The sequence below is a fragment of the Heteronotia binoei genome, chromosome 21 (assembly GCF_032191835.1).
Source record: "Heteronotia binoei isolate CCM8104 ecotype False Entrance Well chromosome 21, APGP_CSIRO_Hbin_v1, whole genome shotgun sequence".
Lineage (NCBI taxonomy): Eukaryota > Metazoa > Chordata > Lepidosauria > Squamata > Gekkonidae > Heteronotia > Heteronotia binoei.
Window position 1 is genome coordinate 140,697,398 of NC_083243.1, and position 26,314 is coordinate 140,723,711.

The 26,314-nt window shown below is 41.2% G+C and overlaps 1 protein-coding gene across 1 annotated transcript in view; it reads right to left on the reverse strand.

The window, feature by feature from the left end:
* The window catches only part of MICAL2 (microtubule associated monooxygenase, calponin and LIM domain containing 2), a 290,110-nt gene that overhangs the window by 42,733 nt on the left and 221,063 nt on the right, over positions 1 to 26,314 (reverse strand). Inside the window, exons 26-29 of the mRNA XM_060261096.1 lie at positions 10,050 to 10,224; positions 8,749 to 8,921; positions 6,626 to 6,703; positions 1,656 to 1,753 (exon numbers count right to left, since the gene is read on the reverse strand). Coding sequence (XP_060117079.1) covers positions 1,656 to 1,753; positions 6,626 to 6,703; positions 8,749 to 8,921; positions 10,050 to 10,224 — 524 coding nt within the window. The remainder of the gene's footprint in view (positions 1 to 1,655; positions 1,754 to 6,625; positions 6,704 to 8,748; positions 8,922 to 10,049; positions 10,225 to 26,314) is intronic.

Sequence of the window (26,314 nt, forward strand, 5' to 3'; positions counted from 1 at the left end):
CTGCTGCCCATTTGACCTAAGTCTCAATAGACTGAAGACTTCAGGTAGAGAGAGAACATATGAGGCCCCTTTCCCCTGACAAGTGTTGATAATAACATATTAAGAGACAACCTTGCACTTTAAATTCCATAATGAGCATAATTAGACACTTTTGGATTGCATCACCATTTCAATGAGAAGGTTGTTAACTTTCAAAGGCAAATTTAGCAATCTGCGCTAAAAGTCAATAAAAGTCCTAGCTCTAACTAAATAATGAAGTATTACGGTACTTGTATACAGATTAACTGTAGGAATATTGACACACTTTCCCACCATTAAGGACATTCGCTGAAGTGTATTTTCTGAGCATTGAAGGGAACAAGTTAATTGAACTATGAACTCTTCTTGTGAATGTTCCTGCACCTGCCACCATGTAAAATGATCCCATTTTAGAGCACGTTCCCATGGAACCTTATTATAAACTTGGTAAGGGTATTGATATGTAGTGTCTGCACCCAATCCGCAGTTGTGGACAGGGGATCCCCCAGTTTGGAGGCCCTCTCCCCACTTCAAGGTTATCAGAAAGGGGGAGGAGGGAAATGTTTGCTGGGCACTCCATTATATCCTATGGAGACCGGTTCCCTTAGGGTATAATGGAGAATAAATCCATTGGTAACTGGGGTTCTAGAGGCACCAAGTTTTCAGCATAGTATCTGGTGCCCTTCTCAAAATACCTCCCAAGTTTCAAAAATATTGGACCAAGGGATCCAATTCTATGAGCCCCAAAACAAGGTATCCCTATCCTTCGTTATTTCCAAATGGAGGGAAGGCATTTAAAAAGCACATGTTCCCTTTAAATGTGATGGCCAGAACTCCCTTTGGAGTTAAATCATGCTGTCACAACCTTGCTCCTGGCTGCACCCCCAAAGTCCCCAGATATTTCTTGAGACAGACCAGGTAACCCTATCTGTACCCCTGTTTTACAGCTCTTTTATATAAAGTCACAGAGCAATTTAAAATGGTCCTTCTTGCCCTATAAATACTTATAGTATCCTATGGATCTCTAAAGTAAAGGATTTTCACTGGAGTCATTTCCTTTCTACAGAATCCATGTGGTAGACTACTGGACAAAAGAAACAGTGAAAGGAAGCAAAAAGAAAAAGGGAACAGGAAGTAGACAGGGCACTAATAAGCATGGAGGAGAAATAGGGATGCCAGCCTCCAGGTGGAACCTGGGTAACCCCCAAATTACAACTCTTCTATTGACTGCAGAGACCAGTTCTCCTGGAAAAATGGATGCTTTGGAGGGAAGGTTCTATGGCATTGTACCCCACTGAGGTCCCTGTCCCCAGGCTGCATCCCCAAATGGCAAGAAGAGTCTCAGCCTGGACCTAACAACCCTACCCCCCACCCTCCATTTCCTACTGGTGGCCAGGGAAGACTTGGCAACCATAAAGGGTCTTCCAGAATATTAGATTTATCGCATTAATTCTTAGTGTAGACTGCGGTACATGAGATGTGGAATCCTTGAGACAGAGGAGCAGATCCACTGCAAACCTATTCCATTTTGCAGTAACGGGTTCAGTTGCCTAAATAGTTAAAAGAGCACAATTCATTAATAAACATATGGTAACAGACCCAAACAAGTGCACTGCTCAAAATGGGTTGCTTCTTACTTCTGTGGGGAAGAAATCATCCTCAAAATCACTTTTAATTTTGGCAGGGGTGTCCTTTGAAGATGGACCATTTTTCTTTGAGTTCAAGACAGGAAAATCTATCAAAAGAAAAGTACATTAAAACATAATAGCCACCAAAACTATTTTTTTCTCTGAAAAATCTTGTGAATGCTATTCTGCTGCCCATATTAGCAGCATATGCAAATGGCCTGAACATCACAAATCAAAATGTTGAAAAGAAGCTGATGCTTTCAAGCACCTCAAAACTTCCTCCCCATTTAAACCCCCCAAATCTACAGAGAATTTTGTGATAAAAAATAAAGCCGCTAAGTGGAGATGCTTAGAAGGGGAAACAATATAATCCATAAATAATATAATGTGTCAACTTGAAGTATGGAAAGAGTTTTCAAAGTTGAACTAAATACCAGCTCCAGATTAAACTATAGCAATTATTGTTTCCAATATCTAAATCTGGTAAGAATAAGGGAGGATGGGGGGGGGGGGGGAGAGAGAGAAACAAGACATACAGTTTAACCAGCTAAATACCAGTGCCAAGCCAGAAAGAAAAAAAAAAGCCAAATTACTTGTTACAGGTGCCATTTAATAGAGCAGCAGTACTGATGGAGGAATCCTTTTTTTCTGCTTCCTTTTCCCAATCTGAATAACTACCTTCTCAAACTGTTGCTTGCCCCCATTGTGGGGGGAGGGAGGGGGCTCACACACAGAGGTGCCCTAATCTCTCCTTGCAGTGGGAAATGATATAATTTGTATTTTTTTCCATTAGTGGAGCAAAATAGTACCTTTGGAGGAGGTGTGATTTAGATCTGATAAACACCACAGGACAAAGGTTTAAACATGCATCCTCTAGCCCCTTTGTGATAAACTCAGAATTGTTCCTCCCCTAGAAGCTGCCTGAAAAATTAAAATGAAAACTTTGGCCAACCTAATCCTAGATCTTCCACCAAGAGTTTCAGTCTGGGGAAGGGTAACAGCTTAATGGTAGAATGCCTTAACTGGAAGCCCAACACAGTATAAAAGTTATTTTCTGGGCAGCTCAGTGCAGTATTATTGAATTCTACAAGTTAACCCACAGTTCATTGACACCTTTGGACTACAGTCTTCTCATAGTGATGGGTTTCTTGTAAGGCTGAGGAAAGACAATTTACATGCAAACCGTATTGACTGACCAGAATGAATGGAGGCGGGCTGATCATTAGTTATCTGGTTTTCTAACCAAACCCTCAGCATTTTCACTGGTCTGCTCTTTCTCACCAGTCTCTGCACAATGGAATCCCAGACCAGCCTCTTCCCTGCATTGACTGAATAGTTGAGCTCTGCTCCTGGTGGTGCCAATTAAGCGCAGCAGGAGAGAAGAGCTGCAGCCATCAATGACCTTTTATTTCAAGCATAACAGAGGAAAAGCTTTTGTTCCCCACAGCACAGGAGACAATATTTATTTCAATATGGATTCTCAGATCACATAGCTTAATATTGAATTTGTATTTTTGTCAACAGAAGTAAGTGCTGGAAATATTTATACAGTTTAGAACACAGCACATTTACTAATATACACATGATTACAGTCCAATGCAGCTGAAAAGTAAGAAAGGTTACTCTAACTGGATGTCTGTGTCTTTAACAAACACAACACAGCCTGAATCCTTGACTGGGGAGTGGAGCTATTCCCAACTGTACAATTCTACACTAACATTGGTGTCTTTTGAAATGACTGCTTCCTTTACATTTAATACAGCAGGAGGGATGTGCTTCATCTTCAACATGTAGATCTGCAAAAGATGGGAGTCAAGCCTCATGAGACCCCTGGAGTGAAAGCTGAATTCTCCCTGCTAAACGTTCTTTTGTGCAATTAAAAAGCAACTCAGAGTTATACAGCTAGCAAGGAACCGGAACTCGAGCGACCAGTACTGGAGCTGGTTCTCAAAGGTTCATGTGCACAAGCATCCTTTGAAAATAACTAACTTCTCAGCATATCACCCCAGCCCTGATGCATGTCCCCAAAGCACATTCCCAGGTGCTGTATCCTAGCCTTTGATTAAATATGTTTGGGAGACCAACCATTCCAGGGTGCTAAAAAGGCTTATGGAGTTGAATACTGTGAGCTTACATAAATGCTGGGAGCAATGCTATTGTGTTCCTAAGGCAGTGTGGGGCACTGAGTGAGAAAGGAGACAGAAACTACAATAAAGTAAACACAACAACAGAAGACTAGAGCAAAACAGGCCACAACTTTATTGATTACAGCATTCAGATCATTTGGCAGGATCCAAGCGTCAGGCAAACTGACTGTCAGCTGATGAACCACATTCCCAGCCCACATGCTGGAGGAAACCAGGAGGTGGTCCCACAAAGGCACAAGCCCCTGCATGGAACTCTTGCCACCTGGGAGTGGAGCCAGGCAACCACCCCCAAGCTGGGCATGCCACTAAATGGCTCGACCCCCCCCAAGACCCCATAAAGGAGTCCCCATCTGGGTAGGTGGGCACACAGGTACAGTATCCCCACAAATTGATCCAGAATAAAACTGCCATAAAGCTGTGACAAAGACAATTAGATTCACAAGAACCAAATCAAAAAAGAGGGATGAGAGTTATGAAACACAAGGGAGGACCATCCACTGGCTGCCGGCTTTAAATAAAAAAGGTGCAGGGCTGGTGCTGATGCTTTTTCAGGCTCACCCCAACTTTTTTTTTATTTGTATCCCGCCCTCCCCGCACAAGCAGGCTCAGGGGGAGCAGCCAGCAAATGGCAAGTGATTGGCTAGCAGCCTTGGAGCCCACCCAGCCACCTGAAGGCCCCATGAACTGCCACAGGCCAGCTGGAGCCTTGCTGTGGCTGTGCCACATGGCTCTTTCCTCTGTCAGGAGCCCCCAACCCTGCAGCCACAAAGCAACCATCAGTAAGTCGGAGACCACAGATAGTTTTAGTTGGTCATTACACCATCACAAGATCATCCAGAGATTTCTTTCCCCACTACCATATTATTAATTGAATTGTAGGAGCCCAGAATTCTATGACTGGGAAGAATAAACAAGTTCCTCCCCAACCATAGATTTTCTTCACCTCCATTTCTCCTTTTCTTCTGTGTACATTCCCGTTAATACAAGCCAAAAGCAGGAAGCAGATTTGATAAGAGCTCATCAGTGCCTGATTAATTTTAACTGTTGGTCTATCTGGAAAGAACAGTGGATGCGTAAGGGGAAGGAAATACCAGAATTGGATAGCAGGGGGAAGAATATGAATTCACCATGAATAAAACCTGGCACTATGAAAGAGGCAAATAAATTTGTTTGACAGGAACACTTGAACCAGTGGAACTCCGGCTCACTATAAGCCAGTGAAGCACTGCTTGTGCTTATCTGATTACCTGAACTGATTTTAAAGTTCAGTGTCATGTCACTGTACTTAACATAGATTCTGAAGGAGATCAGAGATCTCCTTATTTCTACCGTGACACCAAGAAATGCATTCACGTAAAGGAAGAAAGTTGAACTCCATTTTTCGTGACATTAATCAGTGTTAGAGATTTTATTGAACTAAGATACACTGCATTAGGTTCAAACAGAAACATTTTATAAAAACAAGTAAATATTTGGAAGTGAGGTAGAATGAGATGAGGGACTGAGAGAACATCACAATTTCTTTCAGCATACCAGTTTTGGCCTGCTCGTGATACCATACCACCCTGCCTCCCTCTCATGGGCATGTAGCTCCCTCTGGAGCTTCCCCAAGAGAGACACATGGATATTATAATGAAATGAAAACCAACAACAAAGCATTTAAATAAGCAGGAAACACCATGAAAAAGCTTAACATGTGATTGCATTCAAGCTGCCACCTGCCCATTTTCCCCACTTCCAAAGGTAAACATTTGTGTATTGTTTGTATACACAAGGCCTCTGAGCAGTATCAGGCACTAACCCAATCTATATTTTGGATACCCAGTCTATTAAGGAGTCTATTAATCCTTAAAGCTAATGAGGGGTCTCTGGGAGCAGGAAGAAACTAGACTGCAAAATCAACTGCTGGCCTTTAGGTAGTCCGATCTTTTGCTATCCTAACATCTCTGGAAACATAGTCTCAACTGACCTGAATATAGCAGCTGAGCTGGCTGGAGGACCACATGTGAACGTACTCTTCTAGGGAAAATATGAACAGCTATTGACAGCTACATGCAATACTGTCTGTGACAGCATCCAACTGAAATAGCTTCTGTTTGGCAAGTTTCTCAACAGTGCAAGTCAAGCATAGCTTGTCTGGCAACACAACTCAAGCAGAGTCTCCACACACCATAATCATTAAATGGTGATGGTGAAATGGAAATCTTCCACACAATCCACATTGCAGGGTTATATTTGTTTGCTGAAAAAAACATTTCAACTTTTTGATTAATATCCAAGGTGGTGCATAAACACTCTAAGATCAAATTCACTTTAAGAAAACCCCAACAGTGGTTGTAATGTAAAATCAAGTTAAAAGAGAAAGCAATATTTTAAAAACAAATGACTAATCTATAGGAATTTCCCAAGCCAGGGCTGGCAAGCCTATCCATAAGTGCTTCCCATTTAGAAACAGAATAGCACTAGGGAAGCAGCAGCAGCTGAAAGACCTTCGATGCATGGGCCAGAGCAGTCTGAGCACTGAAGTCATTCACAGACTACTTACTTGCTCTCAATTGTCCCATCTCTTAGTAATAATCAAGAAATAATCAATAAAACAACCCCTCCCATGGTGAGATTCATTTACAGTGCAACCCTAAGTAGAGTTACTCATTTCTAAATCCTTGGAATTCAGTGGGTATAAAAGGTATAACTCTGTTTAGGACAGCACGGTCAGTCCCTCAACTGAAATGTTCCTTGTACAGAAACTGCTAATGCTAGGAACTAAAATTTAGTTTGAATGAAATAGGCCCTTGGCAGGGACTGAAGAAAAATGACTATAGGGCAACTTACTTGATTGAATTTTTTTCTTCCAGCTTTGAGACTTTTTGAATGCTGAAGTGTCCCGAAGACTACTGGTTCTTGGCAGAGCTAAAGAGAAAATGAAGTTACAATTCAAAGTAATCATACAGAACAAGGAAAGATTGTCTGATCTCTTTCAATAGACATCCCATAGCATTTCATTAAAGGCAACTTATCAATTTTTGTACCTTTTGCTGGGAGGATACCTTTCCATTCCATCTTCCAGCCTGGAAATGAAATCTTATGGCCACAAGGCACATTCGTGGCAACTAGGCCCCTCCCCCCTCAAGCTTCTGTAATATACTAGTGAGACCCAAGGCATGGCCAAGAGTCCTTGCATCACTGAATAACCAAATCATCACATGCCACCTGTACCACTTGTGATGCTAAAACAGGTCTGCATTACCTAGAATACACACATGAGTTATAAATTCCCATCCTTCATTAGGGGCATTCATGTAAAGAGGAAGCCAGATGCTCAAAGGCACCTTTAGTGTCATGAGAAAATCCCTTCCCTCTAAGAAATAGGCCCTGACCTGGATGGCCCAGGCTAGCTTGACCTTGTCAGATCTCAGAAATTAAGAACGGTTGGCCCTGGCTCATATTTGGATGGGAGACAACCAAGGAAGTCCAGGTTGTTATGCAGAAGCAGACAATGGCAAAGCACCTCTGAATGTCTCTTGCCTTTAAAATCCTAAGGGGTTGCCATAAGTCAGCTGTGCCTTGATGGCACTTTCCACCATCACCACTAAGAAACAGAGTGCACATTTACAATTTCATGGTACTGTGTGGCCTTAGAACTGGCAATTTAAGATTTTCCTTGAGGTATAGATGTTAATTCATGTTTAAATATGCATTCACCACTAGAGGGCAATGTTCATCAACTAGTATTTACACTGAGCCTCGATAAGCTTCTTAAAGATTTTTATTTCAGTTTAGCAGATTCTTGCATCACAAGAGCGCTTTTGTGCTCTACCATTTCTATAGCTCTTATTGTTTTCTTCTGCATGTGGGTTTTCACACACACGCAGAAAGAAGAAAATCAGTATTTTGTCCCCACTTTTTTGGGAAAGTTTTTTTTTATCACTCTAAGGATTCCCATGGGAAATACACAGAATACAATAAATGTAATTCTCAGAAGCCGCTTCAAGAAAAGCCAAGTCACATTGCTTGACCTCATAAACAACATAGACATGAAAGTCCATGCACTGATAGGAGTAGGCAGACACAGATATAAGTCAACTAAGTAGGGCAAGCACAGCTGAAAAGGGATGAGAGCACATGATCAATCATGTGACCTGCTGACAAGAAATAAGAGTTTCCCAATAAGAGACCTGGAAGCTCAAGGGAGAAGCCTTTGCAATCAGGTCATGTTCTTGGGAAGAAAATCAAGTTTACCAACAGAGTTTTGGACAAAATAGAAGCAGGGGAGGGGAAATCAACTACTTTCACTTCAAATGGATTTCCTCAACTGGGCATTCCTTTCGGTTCATTGTGACATTTCAGGTAGAGGCTCAATGAAACTTTTAGTGGCATATGTGAAAATGCCCCAATATTATTATAAGAATACTACTGAGCATTTGCACTATCTTTTGGGCAAAATAGACTTATTGTTGGACTCCAGTTGCTAAAGTAAAACAGAAATCTTAAGGCAAAATAGTAGAATTTGTTTTGAATTCTGACATTATTTTGCTTAGTATTTGACTTGAAAGGAATATGTAGGTATGCTCTGTGATTCTATTATGCATCACAAACCCCACCTCCTCTGAGGGAACCCTCCAAAAATCTCTCAAGGCTTCTTCATAACTCAGGGGTGAAAGTGAGTGTCCATGTTCTTTTTCTGCTTATTCTTGTGGTTGAGATAATATGATGTATTTTATATGCTTTTAATTTCTATTGCTAGTGTAAGTGTGGTATTGTGCTTAATAAACTGGTTTGATTCATAAATCTAACTCTGTGTGTGTGTGTGGTCTTGCTCTCCTTGGAATTCTAAAACAGAATCCACAGCATTGCAGCCTACTTAGCAGAATTGAACTAAGTGCAACAGGATAGATTGAATGCTCGGCACCATGCTTTAACAACAGAGACAACATTTGCTACTTAAATTCTCTTACTCTCTGCAGACTTGGACTTTTCATGGCATTCTTCTTTTTGGACCAGACTTTTGTTCAAGGGGAGAAGCCTCGGTGAAGATGGGGTGTAGCTCCTGGGCTCAGGTGATGGCAGTAGCCCTTTGTTAAACTCAGAACTGGATGAATCACCATAAAAATCAGATTCTAGTTCTGAGCTACAAATCAAAGAATGAAGAAACCACAGGAATTAGTAAGGCGAGCAAATTACACAAAACAGCTAATAATATTTTCAGCTGAACTTCTTGGGACTGATTTACAATTACACATTGTGTGAGCAGCTGCTGAGTGCAATTTAAATATTCCCGATAATTTAATAATACAAGTTATTATTAGACTGAATTCTTCTTGGGAACCTGGGATGTCTGAATTTTACACTTTTTAAAATAGAAATTATCTTCAGTGTAGCTTCACTAGAAAAAGTTTTTCACTAGCATGTTTTCTCTATCTTTTTTGTACTAATGCATTATAGTTATACTAATGTTAGATAATCTTGCATCAACTGTTTATTGAAAAAGGCATAAAATGCATTACAAGTGCTGCTTTGATGCCTTTTTCCTCCCTGCTTTTTCTTATGTCATTATTTATTAAATTATTATTTTTTATTTCTTGGATGCACGTACAGAGTGGTTATAGGACTTCACTTTATTCCTGAAGCCTGGGCATACAAGTGTCACATGGCCTCAGAGAACATTCTTAAAAAATGCTGTTATTAAAAATGTTGATTTTGCTTGGCTGTTGGCCCATTTTAACTATTACCTAATCCTTTCTTTGCCATAACTTTGCTACATTTCCCCCTTTTGAAGTGTGACATAATTTATGAAGGATTCCTCAAACCAGAAAGGTACTATGAGTGAAATGGGGGAGGAAACACAAAAGCCCTTTTTACCTAGTGCAAAAGTGGAAGGAATATCCTTTGATTATGATAAAGCTCACAATGGGCAATATGTTTTTTATTCCAAAAATCTCAGCAGCGTTTATTTAAATAATTCAAATTTTACAAAAATATTTTTTTTATTTTGTAGCAAAACTTGGTTCAATTAATTTTTTTTACCCCTCTGATTTAGATCATTGTTTGAGATGTAAGCATTTCCTGCAAGGGAATCATATGTCTAAGGTTTATAGCAGCTGTAGAGACTACTGTTTTTAGGTCATAATCTTTCCTTTCCCTGTATTATCTCTTGTGTTTAGTTAATGGAGTGAACTGGAGGGAAAACTATAAACTGGAGGGAGCTATAAACTTGCTGACTATCTTCAGTTACCAAACTACAAGAATTCCACAATACCTGCTTCCATCACTGGTTACCATAACCCGGACAGCCAAAAGGTTGTGCTCAGTCATCTCTTCTTCAGGGATAACCCTTACAGAGGTCCACTCTGAGGACACAGAGGAACCTTTGCCAGTAACATTCTTGCATTTCTTTGGAAAAGTTGGTTTATTTGTTGTATGATAGCAGCAGTCTAGAGAAAGGAAATGAAAAGAAGCCTCTCTGTAGCATAGTATAATAACGTCATGTAATTTATTCATAGGTGCTCCTAATGTTGTACAGAAACTGGGGAAGAAAAAGTGTAAACTGCTTACACTTCCTCTTTCTGTACTTCCTGTGTTACATGACTATGAATAGTAACCTGCCTCTTCAGAATGAAAACAGTGAATTCTCCATGTGCTATAGATGCCAAATGTCTTTAAAGGCAAGTTAAAAACTAGTAAAGAGTTTGAACTTGTCCTGCTAGTGCTACTCAAGAGTTTGTGCAGCAGATTTGTCAACATGAGAACTCTGAACTGTAACCTGTTTTCATAAAGTCTGGTGCTAATCTAGTCTAGGAAATGTGAGGAATGTTAGCTATGTATTTGATGCAGTGTTTCCAATTGTGTGCTTTTCTTTAATAAACATCTATTTAAGATGCAAAGCCAGTTTATGTAGCAAAATATGTTTGTGGTACTCACAGGGCTACCTGAGACTTTTAGGATACTGGCTTTAGCTTAGTATTTTTCCTGAAAGTTCAGTCTTTCCACACCCCACAAACATTGTCACACATTCACAAGGCCAAAGTAAAATTCTGAGGAAAATGTGGGGATTATGATGTGCTCAAGCAAAACCCCTGACCATTCAAAATGCCAATTGTGAAGTTGACAACCAAACTCATGCTCTTAAAGTGGTGGGACCACTATAGCCATTCTATACTGTATTTATTTTTAAAGGACTTCTGTGTGTCAGTCTTCAGATTGCTTCCTGGTTGTTTTTGAAAAGAGGATTGTATTAGGATGTGGCTGGAAATCATTTATTATGTTTATTTATTTAGTAAGTTCAATTTTTAGACCACCCTTCTCTGTAAAAAATAGGACTCAGGGTAGTGTACAGCAGAAATCTTACATAATTAAAGTCATAACTTAAAATCATAAAAAATATATTCAATAAGTAACCAACAGATGTGATAAACTGTCAGAGTATGCCACTGCCTTGAGGGGGTGGGGGTGACAGAGGGAACAGGAGTGCCAGCCAGATGGGAAAACTTTCACTGTTCTCAACTGAATGCCTGGTAGAATACCTCTGCCTTACATGCAGGGCTGTTTTTGTAGAAAACGCTCAGCAGGAACTATTTTGCGAATCACATTTTGTTTCACATCAGGAACTTATTTGCATATTAGGCCACAGCCCCTGACACCAAGCCAGCTGGAACTGCATTCTTGTGTTCCTGCTCAAAAAAAGCTCTGCTTACATGCCCTGCAGAACTTCAAAAGGTCTGGAAATGCCCTGACCGAGGACAGCTGGATGTCTCTCTTATCAGCTGAGTGTAGCACCCTTGGAGAGGTATACCAGGAGTGGCAGTTCTGGAGATATGTGGGTCCCTGACCATTTAGGGCCTTAAAGGTTAGTACCATAAATGTTAATATAAGTTGATGAATTTCCAAAACTCACTGATGTTAAAATCCAGTGCAAATAGCAAGTGTGTTGAAAGGTAGCCAGGAGGACAAACCATTAGGTACAGTTTAATGCCTTCAACTCGCTGCAGAGGTTCATATTAGAGCTTGTGGTCTGAATTACTTATGCAGTCGTTATATGGAAGACAAACAGAACCAAAAAGCAGGAAACAAAGTGTGACAAGCAAAGGGCTGCACACCAGAGATTATGACACAGCTTGAATGTTTGCCTGTGGGATAGTTTTGAGCAGCTGTTCTATGCCTATAATTATCACAGCTTTCCCTTGCATTCTCAAACTGCCATCCTATGCATCTTTTGGCCTGTACACAAAAGGCAGGCTCTAAAAAAGCTCTCCAGCTGGCAACAAAAACGTAGCACAGGGCCATGTATGTAGTCATCATCTAGGTCTAAACTGGAACGTTGATAGTGGTTTGCCCTTCAGTCGTCTTTCTGCTTCTTGCTACCAGTTTGCATTAAACAATGGGGTGGTATGATCACAATAAGCTATGGTATGGTTACCCTGTCCTTAATTCCAGGGACTTCACACAGCCTCTTTGTTATGAACACAGAAAACCTCAGCAGGTCACAGGAAAGAAAAAAAAACACAGAAGATTTTGATGCCTCCCCCCTTCCTTCCTAAAATCAAAAGAAAGGGTTCATTTTGTTCACTTTTCAGAAACAGGTTACAACTGAAAGATGACAAAAATCAATTCTCAGTGGCAGAAGTAATTTTCAAGAAAACTATAATCTTCTGTTACAACCCAATTAAGCAGCCTCACTCACAGTCTCAGAGCATTAAGGAAAGTGAGCTCAGTCCAGAAACAGCAAGGTGCACTGTAATCAGTGGGATTCAATGGTCATCTATGAATTTCCATTGATTTCAGTCATTCTGAGGTACAGTACTCCTGGGCCTGAGTGAAAAGGCCACAAATACTACAGGATTATGCCTCTGATCCCAATTGCCTGTCTCAAGAAAACATAAACTTCTTTAACACCTTTCTTAAAGTAAATAGGCAGAGAATCTATATTATACAATTAGGGTAATTGAAGTATGGATGCCTGCATAAATGAAGAACCTCTATTATCCAATCACTAACACTTAAGGAACTTCTTGTGATTTATTTAGCCATATCTATGCGTTATAGAAAAGGACACTAATGATTTCATTTTCTCAAAGAAGACTTGAAAGTCCCTTGCTATCAGCTATTCATAGTCAATATGATCTCCAGGCCAAAGGATGCTCAGCTGTCTACCACCAGCACAAGAGCCCTTTGGAATGCTCTCCCTGAAAACATCAGGGCCCTGCGGGACTTGCCACAATTCTGCAGGGCCTTTGAGACAGAACTGTTTAAACTGGCTTTTAACATCTAATGGAGGCATCCAGTACTTCACCACCCCACAGCATTAATATCTTAACCCGACCCAAATAGAAATGCAAGGCGCTCAAGAACATCCAATAACACCACAGTAAACAGCGCTAATCAAGAAGTAATAATAATGCCATCTAGCGATCAAAATTGTATACATTTGAGATGTTTTAATAACATTGTGATTTTATTGTAATAATGTAATTTTATGTTGTTTTAATTGTTGTTAGCCGCCCTGAGCCCATCAGGGGAGGGGGGGATACAAATATAATATAATAAAATAAATATGGTAGTATGGGAAGGACACACAACAAGCAGTAAGACAATGACATTGGGCTGGACCAACTGACTCCTTTCTGTCAAGTGAAGAAACTCCATTTAGAGGAAGGAATTCATTCTGTTCAGTCCAGTCCCATCTTAGTACTCTGCTTATGAGACACTTTAACTGTACCTTCTCATAGGCAATGTAAGGCCAGGCACATTTAGCTACTGAACAGTGCTGGCAGTGGAAGACAATTAGAGATAGGAGATTGTCAGTTAGTGGTGACATAATAGAATCAGCAGAGGGATTTGCTCCAAAGCCAATGAGCTGATTCACAACAGAGCAGAAAATAGCAATCTGAAATATTTCAACAGCAACCCCTTTAAAACCATGCTACCATTTTTGACAAAATCCACATTTTACCATCATTCTTCACAAGGCTCAATCAGTCTATGGATAACTCCTTCCCTCCCATACACACAAAGAAATATGAATGGCCTTGTTGAACTTGTACAGTCTTGGGGAACATGAGACAACCATTTTGGAGGCCACCATTTGGATAAAAATTCCTAGATACAGCACTACTTGTGACCACTGCTCTTGTATAGACTTGAAACCATGTCTTTATTGCCTCTGCAGCAAATGGTTTCAGAATAGTGATAAACACTATAAATGAATTATAGATTCACTGCAGAGATAGAATCCACACAGCTGTAGACTACTTGGTCACAACACCACATAAGTCAGGTTTCTAAGGAATGCTTGTTAATTTCTTTACAAAGGACAATGTGGCTGCAATCACACACACTAAATAATGCACTTTCAGTGCACTTTCCAACTGGATTTTGCGAGTTCACAGTGAAATCCAGTTGAAAAATGGACTGAAAGTAGATCAAAAGTGCATTATTTAGTGTGTGTGTGTGATGGCAGCCTGTGATTACCAAGAATAAATTACATATAAAGATCCCAGGGAAAATATTACATTAAATTACAGAACAGCTAAGAATGTCTTATAGTCCATCGGGAAAAGTGATGAGAAGAGTACCAGGATGTACTGATTGCACTTGTAGATTGCTCTACATTAAGGTATTTAAATGACAGATAATAAAATCCAGACATAACAAAAATATATATGTAAGAGTCCACAAGCCCCAGAAGGAAGGAAGGAAGGAAGGAAGGAAGGAAGGAAGGAAGGAAGGAAGGAAGGAAGGAAGGAAGGAAGGATCAGCTTCCAGGCATACCCTTGCTTAAAGCAGCATGTGCTGATACGGTGATGTGGTAGGATGCAGCTGGCAATGTGTTTTATGGGGAATGGAATGCTGAGGAAACCAAGCACATGAATTTATTTATTTATTTGATTTATATCCCGCCCTCCCCACCGAGGCGGGCTCAGGGCAGCTTACAACATAAAATCTAAAACAATAAAATTAATAAATATTAAAAAGAATATACAATAATTTACAATAATTAAAACATTGAAACAAGAAAAAAACAGTCTGACAGTTCGGTGCTATTCTCACAGCCTTCCTTCGCAGTTTTTAATACCTGTTAGTTATATGTCAACCGGAAGAGGACCGTCTTACAGGCCTTGCGGAACTGCCCAAGGTTCTGCAAGGCCCTCACCTCCTTCGGTAGCTGGTTCCACCAGCAGGGGGCTGTAATTGAAAAGGTCCTATCCCTGGTTGACTTAAAACGGGCCTCCTTGGGCCTGGGGATTACTAGTAGATTTTGGGAACCAGATCTGAGTACTCTCTGGGGAACATGTGGGGTGAGACGGTCCCTAAGGTAGGTAGGTCCTAGGCCATAAAGAGCTTTAAAGGTAATAACCAGCACCTTGTAATGAACCCGGTATATTACTGGCAGCCAGTGCAGCCCCCAGAGCCCTGGCAGAATGTGCTCCTCCCTAGGAAGCCCTAATAACAGCCGGGCAGTGGCGTTCTGCACTAGCTGCAACTTCTAGGTTCGGCACAGGGGCAGCCCCATGTAGAGGGCATTGCAGTAGTCCAACCTCAAGGTGACCATTGCATGGATCACTGTTGCCAGGTTGCCGTGCTCCAGGAAAGGGGCCAACTGCCTCGCCCGCCTAAGATGAAAAAATGCAGACTTAGCAGTGGCTGCTATCTGGGCCTCCATTGTCAGGGCAGGCTCCAGTACTACCCCAAGCTCCTGACCCTGCGCGCCACTGCCAGTGGTGCACCGTCAAAGGCCAGTAGGGGAATTTCCCTTCCTGGACCATGCCGACCCAAGCAAAGGACCTCTGTCTTCACTGGATTTAGTTTCAATCTACTCAGCCTGAGCCATCCAGCCATGGCTTGCAATGCCAGGTCCAGATTTCTGGGACACAGTCAGGCCGTCCGTCCATCAGTAGATAGAGTTGGTTGTCGTCAAGCGTGTGTCTCTGGGACAGTTCACCCCCGATTGCTACCCTTTGTCTCCGACCATCAAGGAAAGAGGAAAGCCATTGTAGGGCCAACCCCTGAATCCCCGCAACGGCAAGACGGCAAGTCAGCAACTGATGGTCGACCGTATCGAACGCTGCCGATAGGTCTAACAACATCAGTACTGCCGAGCTGCCTCGATCCAGGTGCTGCTGGAGGTCATCCACCAGGGCAACCAGCACTGTCTCTGTCCCATGGCCGGGGCGAAAACTGGAATGGGGGAAGCCTTACAGAAGAGAAGAGATTCTGCATGAATGGGGGAAGCCAGACACATGTCTAAGAAAAAGTTTCAAGGAGCATCATTCTGCCCCATGTCTGCTCTTCTGTCCTTCTGCACTTTGCAAGGAAGTCTCTTGCTTCTTGAATGCATCCCATAATAAGTAAATCCCTTCAGACAATGGAGGAATAAAAAAAAAGTCATCTGATCACAGCATGAAGAAGGTGGCACTATCAGTATTAGCTAGTCCTTTCCATGGACATGGAAATCACTAACAACAAAATGTTTATGTGATTATTGATGCTTCCATGTTAGATCATTGCTATATGTGTTAGTACAGGAATGGAGTTATGTGTACAAAAATATGCTTCAGAATCAGAAACAATTGTACTTTACTGCTGTGACAAAATGTATTGACTATACACTTTTGATACATAGGTAACCAACACAAAGTATTTCTAAGGTGGCTTGTTGCAGTTTCCACTTTTTCATGTTGCTAATACACAGACTTTGTTTGCTCACTTAGCAGACTGAATGGAACAGCAGTACATCCACTAAAAATTAATAATAGGAATATGTTACCATGTCTGGACCAAATTGAAGAAGAACAGGCAGAAGCCTATTGCTTTGTTTTGTAAAGCTAAAGCAACATTTTACTTTGCTGGAGCACATTTAAATCAGGTGAATTAACCCTCCAACAGGCATATTCATGTGGGTACAAACATGTACTTTTGTCATGGCAGCAGCAAACAGCATGGAAAGGGAGGGATAGTCTCCACACGCATGCACACACACACACACTATTCTGCACTATGTGCTGCCACTTCACTGGCCCGTCCCTTTCTCTGCATTCCATGCAAAAAATTCAGACATGACAATGATTTTACCAGCTTTCAACACAGCCTGGAAACCAACCCTTTCCTTCCAAGTCATGCCATAATACTACAGCCTGACTAGGCAGGGGAGGGAAATGTTGGCATTTGCAAGTTCAATTACTTCAGTTGTGAAAGAGTTAACTTGTTTATGTATGCTGATTCTTAGTTAACTTAGAACCAGTAAGATACGGTGTAGAACTTCCTGGGCTAGAAAAGGAGGCCTTATTCATAATGAACTGCCCTTTAGCCTGGCTGCTGGCTAATAGATATGTTGGTGATGCTACCTGTGATCTTGCACAGAAGCATTTGTGGGGGAGGGGGAGGTTCTTCTTCTCCCCTTCATGCTAAGATCAGAACAGAGAATCCATCATGGAGTAACCAGTAACTAGATAAGATGTAGCTAGATAGACTATTTCTTGTTTCTCTTCTCATTCATCCTTCCCTATTTTTTTCTAGTAAAGTTTATCTTTTTAAAGCTAAATTTACACATGTATACTTCCTCTTACTCTCTGCTAATTTACACAAGAAAAAAAAGCTTTAAGATAAAGGGGAGAGGATTAATGCATAGCAGAAAGGTGACCTGTGCCATTTTGAAAATGTTTAGTTTCACCCCCCCCCCCCTAGTTGTCACTGAGGAACCATCCACACACCCTCTTTCTCCTCAGTGTGGTGCAGTGGCTAAGGGTGTAATTAAAGTATAATTTCTAAATAAATTATCTTTATATCTTACTTTTCTTTCCAGTGGAAACCCTCTTTTATTTTATCCTCACAGCAACCCTGTGAAGTATGTTGCTGTGAAGTATACTGCTCAATTCCCACTTTTCCTCAGTCTTCTCTTCTGAGGGAAACAGTGCTCAACATGGCAAAAACAGAACATATAAGGGGGATATGAAGTTCCAACCTAGGATCAGCATAGGGGTAGTACATAAACACCTAGTTTCTTTAAATGAAACTTAAGTCCTCAGGGCCAGATGAATTGCATCCAAGGGTTCTAAAAGAGCTTGCGGGTGTAATTTCTGATCCTCTGGCTATTATTTTTGGGAATTCTTGGAGAACTGGAGAGGTGCCAGAAGACTGGAGGTGGGCGAATATTGTCCCCATCTTCAAGAAGGGGGAAAAGGAGGATCTGGGTAACTACTGACCCATCAGCTTGACATCTATACCTGGAAAAGTTTTAGAACAAATCATCAGTCAGTCCTGGAACATTTAGAAAAGATGGCTGTGATTACTAAGAACCAGCATGGGTTTCTCAAGAACCAGTCATGTCAGACTAACCTATTTTTTTGACTACTTTTTTGACTTTTTTTGACTACCTTGCTGGACCAGGGGAATGCTGTAGACATTGTTTATCTTGATTTCAGTAAGGCTTTTGATAAGGTTCCACATACTATCCTTGTTGACAAGTTGGTAAAATGTGGTTTGGATCCTGTTACCGTTGACAGATCGCACCCAAAGAGTGCTTCTGAATGGTTCCTCATCTACTTGGAGAGGAGTGACAAGTGGAGTGCCTCAAGGATCTGTCTTGGGACCTGTTTTGTTCAACATCTTTATAAATGATTTGGATGAAGGAATAGAGGGAATACTTATTAAATTTGCAGATGATCCTAAATTCGGAGGGGTTGCAAATACAGTAGAAGACAGAAGCAGGATACAGGATGATCTTGACAGGCTGGAAAACTGGGCTAAAACTAATAAAATGAATTTTAACAGGGATTTTAAAAGTTCTGCATTTAGGTAGGAAAAATCCAATGCATGGTTATAGGATGGGGGAGATTTGTCTTAGCAGTGGTATGTGTGAAAAGGATCTGGGGGGTCTTAATGGTCCATACACTGAACATGAGTCAACAGTGTGATGTGGTGGCTAAAAAGGCAAATGCAATTTTGGGCTGTATCAACTGAAGTATAGTGTCCCAATCATGTGATGCAATGGTATTGCTTTACTCTGCTCTAGTAAGACCTCACCTGGAGTATTGTGTTCAGTTTTGGGCACCACATTTTAAGAAGGATATAGACAAGCTGGAACGGGTCCAGAGGAGGGCAGCAAAGATGCTGAGGGGTCGGGAGACCAAGTCCTATGAGGAAAGGTTGAAGGAGCTGGGGATGTTTAGCCTGGAGAGGAGGTGGCTGAGAAGTGATATGATCATCATCTTCAAGTACTTGAAGGGCAGTCATCTAGACATGGTTTGGAATTGTTTTCTATGGCCCCAGAAGATAGGACCAGAACCAATGGGTTGAAATTAAATCAAAAGAGTTTCCGGCTCAACATTAGGAAGAATTTCCCGACCATTAGAGCGATTCTTCAGTGGGACAGGCTTCCTCGGGAGGTGGTGGGCTCTTCTTCCTTAGAGGTTTTTAAACAGAGGCTAGATGGCCATCTGACAGCAATGAAGATCCTGTGAATTTAGGGGGAGGTGTTTGTGAGTTTCCTGCATTGTGCAGGAACTAGATGACCCTGGAGGTCCCTTCCAACTCTACGATTCTATAAACATGGGAGAACTGCTGCATCTCCCTCCTGCACTGGACTTTTTGAAGTAAGCAGGTTAATTAGTCTCCTACCAGGCTCTAGGCAGCTGGAGAAGCAGCAGTGAAGTTGTGGTGTCCCTTGGTTTGTTTGGAATTACACTAAGCACCTTTACTCAGAGGTGCCTTTCCCCCCATTAGTCTGTCCCACTGGAAGGAGGGATGGGATTAAAGTGGATGGCACATGGTTCCCTCTTAGTTTTACAGTTCTTGTAAGAGCTGTATTCACTAGCCTTAGTGTCAAGGCAAAGAGAGATGCATAAGCATAATGATGCAAACAGTGGTCAGTTATTTATATAGAACATATGTGTTTCCTTCTCCCACTAGTGCCAAAACATAATTCCCTAACCTTTTCCCTCCAGATTACTGCAATTCATTCTACGTGGGCCTGTCCTTGAGACTGACCCGGAAGCTCCAGCTGGTTTAGAATGCAGCAGCTTGGGTCCTTATGGGGACTCCACACACAGTTCACATCTCTCCGGTGCTGCAGGAGCTGCGCTAGCTTCCAGTGGAGTACTGGATCAGGTTCAAGGTGCTGGTGTTGACCTTTAAGGCCCTTAATGGCCAGGGACCCACATGTTTTTGAGACTGCCTCTCCTGGGAGAGCCTTGTGTTCTGGTGATCAACATCAGCTGGTGGTTCCCAGCCTGAGAGACATCTGGCTGTCTTCTACCAGGGCCCTAGCCCCAACTCTGCCAAATTCCACCCAGGTCTTGTGGAATTTATTTTTATTATTATTTATTTATTAATTTCATTTATATCCCGCCCTCCCCCACCTTGGCAGGCTCAGGGCGGCTAACAACAATCCATAAAAACACATCATAATAAAAAACATTAGAATTACAATATAGAACAATATAGAACAATAAAACATTAAAACATTAAATTAAAAACCAGTCTAGTAAATACAATTATACTGCGGTATAGATCTTTAGACCGCATTGGCGGATCTTTGATTACCATTTTTCTTAGCAGTCCGAATATGCTGATTTAAAAAGGATGGTCTTGCAGGCCCTGCGGAACTGTTCAAGGGGAATTTACTGTTCAAGGGGAACTGTTCAAGGGGAACTGTTCAAGGGGAACTGTTCAAGGGGAATTTACTATCTTTCTGCAGGGCTTATAAGGCAGAGATGTTTTCCAGGCATTTGGCCATTCAACTTGGCACTCCTGCCTCCCCCCGCAAGATAGCGGCACCACCAGGACTTAGATAGTGCCATGAGATGGCAGCGCTGTCAGGTTTTTGAAACCATCTGTGTTTTAGGGAATTTTGATGTTTGACTGTTTTATGCTGGTTTTAACTGTTTTCTGTATGCACTTTGATGTAAACTGCCATGGATCCCAACTACTGGGAAGGGCAGTCAGATAACAACAACAACAACAACAACAATAATAATAATAAATGAGGAGGAGGAGTTCATCGTATAGGGACTGTTATTCCCATATTTTGTTTTTCAAAAAGTCTTCTCCTAGCATGGTCATTTTGTAAAATGAATACATATTTTATCTTTCTGTGCAGAGAAAGTATTAAGATTTTTAATAAAAATGGGTAATACTTGTTCATGCCTTGTGGCTCTCAAACATCTTATGCTTATTCTATGTCGTTCTTACGTTAAACAAGTTTGGACAGCCCTGATCCAATCTCCTTCTCCTCCTCCTCTTCTTTTATTGGGGATGCTTTATATTTGAACTTCCTGAGCCAGGATTGGGCTAGATGGCTTGTATCTCATACACACTCAGTAACAGAATTATTTAAAACACTTTGACCTTTGAATGTAATGAATGCAAAATCAGCTACCAATCTTCTAATGTCCTTTGCCAGTTAATAATATGACCAAAGAACTCCTCCAAAAACTGTAGAGACTGTAGACTTCCTGACAAACTCAACACTTTGGTAAATAGTTAAATCCTTGTTTAGAATGAGAGACTGAATTGTCAAATTTTTTATATAAAAAAGAAACTGGTCCCATCATACTAATAAAATAGTTCACATACTGCAAAATTGCCCATGTCCTGTTAAAGAAGATCCTACTACAGCAGGGGATGGTCAACTAGCAACCATAGGCTGATTATGGACCACAAAATTATTCAAGTTATATAGATACTGCAGTGGGTTTTCTGTGTAACAGGTGTTGGGAATGCATTTCATGGGCAGAAGCTGCTATTGGTAGATGGTGTCAGTTGTGGAAATTACTATTTCTAGCTCTGTGGAAATCTCTTAAATTGCAGAGGAAGAACATCCTGAAGTGTAAAAGAAAGGAAAGGAGTAACATATTTTGACCTTTGGATTACCTGAAATGATTTCAGCTGGAACTTTTTAGAAACAAACACGGAAGTGTGCATTGCATGAGAGATTTGACTGTGCTCCATCACAAACATGGCTTAGCATCAAAATTTAAAGTGTTCCAGCTGCAAGATTTCATGATGGCATTTTAAAAAACCCGAAAGCTGTAGATAATGCTACCCCTCCCTTGACAATTTTTATAGATTAGGCTTTGAATGAACTAATTGTGTAGTGGGGCCAGATTTTAGAGTATCTTCTTACCAATTTTCCACATGCACCTGCGTAAACATCTCTAAAATTACAAACCACAAGTGCTCCTTGTGAATCACAGTAAAGAAATTGGATGCTTCTCTCTCTAACTACCTTGGAGCAGCTTCACATATAAAAAGGGCAACTAGGTGTGACGCTAGCAGGGCTTAAGCTATGTCTTGCTAACTCCCCTGCTGGTCTCTACCAAGGAGTGAATGCAATATAAATTACCTATCAGCAGTGTTCCTTCGAAGCTGAGTTAGCGTGAGCTAGCTCACAGGTTTTTAGCCTCCAACTCACACATTTTTGTCTTAGCTCAGGAAGGATGACCCCAGAGCACAATAATTTATGCAGTAGCTCACAACTTTAATGCCAATAGCTCACAATCTCAATGCCAGTAGCTCACAGTGGAATTTTTGCTCTCAAGACTCTGTAGTTTAGAGGGAACATTGCCTATCAGTTGGTGGGAGCTGAACACTCTTTTAAAACTCTTTCTTCCAGCCAGGGCTTTTTTGTAGAAAAAGCCTAGCAGGAACTCATTTGCATATTAGGCCATACCCCCTGATGCAAAGCCAGCCAGAACTATGTTCCCATGCATTCCTTCTAAAAAAAAAAGTCCTGAGGTTGTGAAATGTTGCTTTATGCTCTTTGTATCCCCCAGCAAGTTTTTTATGGCTTGCTTTTATGGTTTGTTTCATGGCTTGCTGATACAGACATTTCTTGTGTTGTTGCTTTGATAATGTAGTATTATTTTAATTTTGTGAGCTGCCTTGAATATATAAATAAATATAATAATAAATCCAAGCCCCCCACAAAGAGAAAATGCCTAAAAGTCACTTTAGTAAGACAAACATATAGGCAGAGGAAGACATCCTATGCTCTACTTTAAATTCTCCTCTTCATAGGAATTTGGCTGTGGAGCCAATTCTGCACATTGGTCTGTTGCTGTAAAGGAAAGGGTTTTGACTCATGCTTGGCTATGGTTGACTAGATCTTTCTGATGTCATCAAAGTGTTATCAAGCAACTGTGAAAAAAAAACACTTACTGGAAACCATTGTTTTAAAATGTCATAAACCAATATTAGTATCTTCAGATATGTACACTTCATAACATTTCTAAACTCTGTTTTGCAAAATTAGGAAAATATGAAGTAAAAAAAATCAGGTGTGTCTCCAGTGAGTTTTACTCAAGAGTTGCTCTTCCTTGTTTGAAATAAAAACTAAAATTCCATTAAAGGTTTAGTTGCTAAATGTACCATCTAGTTTGTGCTGGGTCTTTTTGACTGCCAAAAATGCTCCATCTGTTACTTCTCTTCACATTGTAAGGTTGATGACTTCTTTTCCAGGCACATGCATAGGCATGGTACTGTTTTAGTCAAGTACTGATGTTTTCTGGGTTATCATTTAGATTCTGGGTTATCACTTAGATTACCATTGCAAGCTTTCCAGAATAATAGGAACAATAAGAAAGTAAGCATGGCTAATGGTTTAGCAAATGATTGGCCATCTGTTCAAAATTACCTAATAATCTATGGTTGCAGATCTGCATGCTTATAAGCCACCGATAGAATATATAGTATTAGATTCTTCTTCTTCTGATACGTAACTCACGTTTTGCTTTAACGGACAACTTTTTTTGTTTCCAGTAGAACTGAATACATTAAATAGCTAGAATAACTATTGAGCAAATTGATTAGTTCCTTTCACTGAGCTATAGTGAAATAAGGTATAGTATTATTGGCTAGTACATTTGGAACACTTACGTAGTTTCAGTTGGCTCTTGCTCTGGGTATTTTTGGAATAAACCATCTGGCAAATTGGCGAGTACACTGACCATGATTCAGTGACAGCTTTTGGCTTGTGAAGTGCCACTCAAGGATTAGCACCTTCTAACTTCACAGCATGCCTACATCCTCCAGGGTAAATTAAACAACATTTCTGTCAAGAGATTAGTATGAACTCTTATCCATCCTCCAGCCACCCTGTAATGTTCTTGAGCCCAAGGAACCAGAAAATAAAAGACAATTCACAGTAACTTTTGCTGCATGTGAATGAGTTCCTCAGTGGGCACCTGATGTTATAAAACCAACCATATATAAAAGTAGTGACAAGCCTTCATTTCTGTTGTGCTTGGTCTGTTCTCAGTTGATACCAGCAGATAGATCCATTGTGTAAATCACAAATAACCAACTATTTGAATGAAAATATCAGCATGCAAATAAAAATGTTGCCCCTATTTTTGCCAAAATCATTGTAGAAAACATTTCAATCCTTCCTTCAAGATAGGGTTGCCAGCTCCTGCTTGGGAAATACCTGGATATTTTGGGGGTGGAGCCTGAGAAGGCAGGGTTTGGAAAAGGGAGAGATTTCAATGCCATTGAGCCTCTCTTGCAAAGTGCCTGTTTTCTCCTGGTGAATTGATATCTATCACCTGAAGATCAGTTGTTATCCCAGATCTCCAGTCACCACCTGGAGGTTGGCAACCCTAGCTCAAGGTGGTATGAATCACCAACACAGTGTAGTGGTTATTAGAGTACCAGACAAGGATCTGGAAGTTTGCAGGGTGACCTTGACCCTGTCACAGACTTCCAGCTTAACACAGAATCATAGAGTTGGAAGGGACCTCCAGGGTCATCTAGTCCAACCTCCTGTACAATGCAAGAAACTCACAAATACCTCCCCCTAAATTCACAGGATCTTCATTGCTGTCAGATGGCCATCTTGCCTCTGTTTAAAAACCTCCAAGGAAGGAGAGCCCACCACCTTCTGAGGAAGCCTGTTCCACTGAGGAATCACTCTAACCAAGGGACACCACAACTTCACTGCTGCTTCTCCAGCTGCCTAGAGCCTGGTAGGAGACTAATTAACCTGCTTACTTCAAAAAGTCCAGTGCAGGAGGGAGATGCAGCAGTTCTCCCATGTTCATAGAATCATAGAGTTGGAAGGAACCTCCAGGGTCCTCTAGTTCCTGCACAATGCAGGAAACTCACAAACACCTCCCCCTAAATTCACAGGATCTTCATTGCTGTCAGATGGCCATCTAGCCTCTGTTTAAAAACCTCCAAGGAAGGAGAGCCCACCACCTCCCGAGGAAGCCTGTTCACTGAGGAATCGCTCTAATGGTCAGGAAATTCTTCCTAATGTTGAGCCAAAAACTCTTTTGATTTAATTTCAATCCATTGGTTCTGGTTCTACCTTCTGGGGCCACATAAAACAATTCTACACCATCCTCTAGATGACAGCCCTTCAAGTACCTGAAGATGGTGATCATATCACCTCTCAGCCACCTCCTCTCCAGGCTAAACATGCCCAGCTCCTTCAACCTTTCCTCATAGGACTTTGTCTCCAGACCCCTCACCATCTTCGTCGCCCTCCTCTGGACCCATTCCAGCTTGTCTATATCCTTCTTAAAATGTGGTTCCCAAAACTGAACACAATACTCCAGGTGAGGTCTTACCAGAGTAAAGTGATACCATCACTTCCAGTGATCTGGACACTATACTTCTGTTGGAAAGGTCCCCTGTGCAAGCACCAATAGTTTCTGACTCGGGGTGGCGTTGCTTTCACAACGTTTTCACGGCAGACTTTTTACAGGGTGGTTTGCCATTGCCTTTCCAAGTCTTTTACACTTTCTCCCCCCAGCAAGCTGGGCACTCATTTTACCTACCTCGGAAGGATGGAAAGCTGAGTCAACTTGGGCCGGCTACCTGACTCCAGCTTCTGCCAGAATCAAACTCAGATCGTGAGCAGAGAGTTCAGACCCCAGTACTGCAGTACTGCTGCTTTACCACTCTGCGCCACAGGGCCGCATTAGAGTACCAGAAGAGAAAACTGAGGAAAAGTAGGAATTGAGCAGTTCTGTCCTGTCTTCATTACCTGTTACAATCTCACTTTCTTGCCCTCGCAATGGGCCTACCATCCTTGCTCTGTTTCTTACTCTGAACATTAAAAAATCACCTCTTTTTTTTTTGTTAGCATCTTTGGCCAGCCTAAGCTCATACTGAGCTTTAGCTTTCCTAACTTTTTCTCTATAAGCACTAGTAATTTGTTTATATTCATCCTTGGTTATAAGGCCCTCCTTTTAATCCCTAAAGGAGTCTTCTTTTTCTCAAGTCTTTAGAGAGCTGTTTATGGAGCCAACTTGGCTTCCTTAGACTTTTTCCATTTTTTCTTCTCATAGAAATCGTCTGTGATTGCACTTTCAATATTTTGCTTTTAAGAAACTCCCACCCCTCCTGAACCTCCTTCTTCCTGAGAATTTATGACCATGAGATTTTTCCCAGCACAGTTCTAAGTTTATCAAAGTTTGTCTTTCTGAAGTCCAGCCTATAAGTCTGACTACGTATAGCTTTTCCCTTCCCTAAGATTGTAAATTCCAAAATCACATGGTCACTACTGCCCAGGATGCCCACTATCTC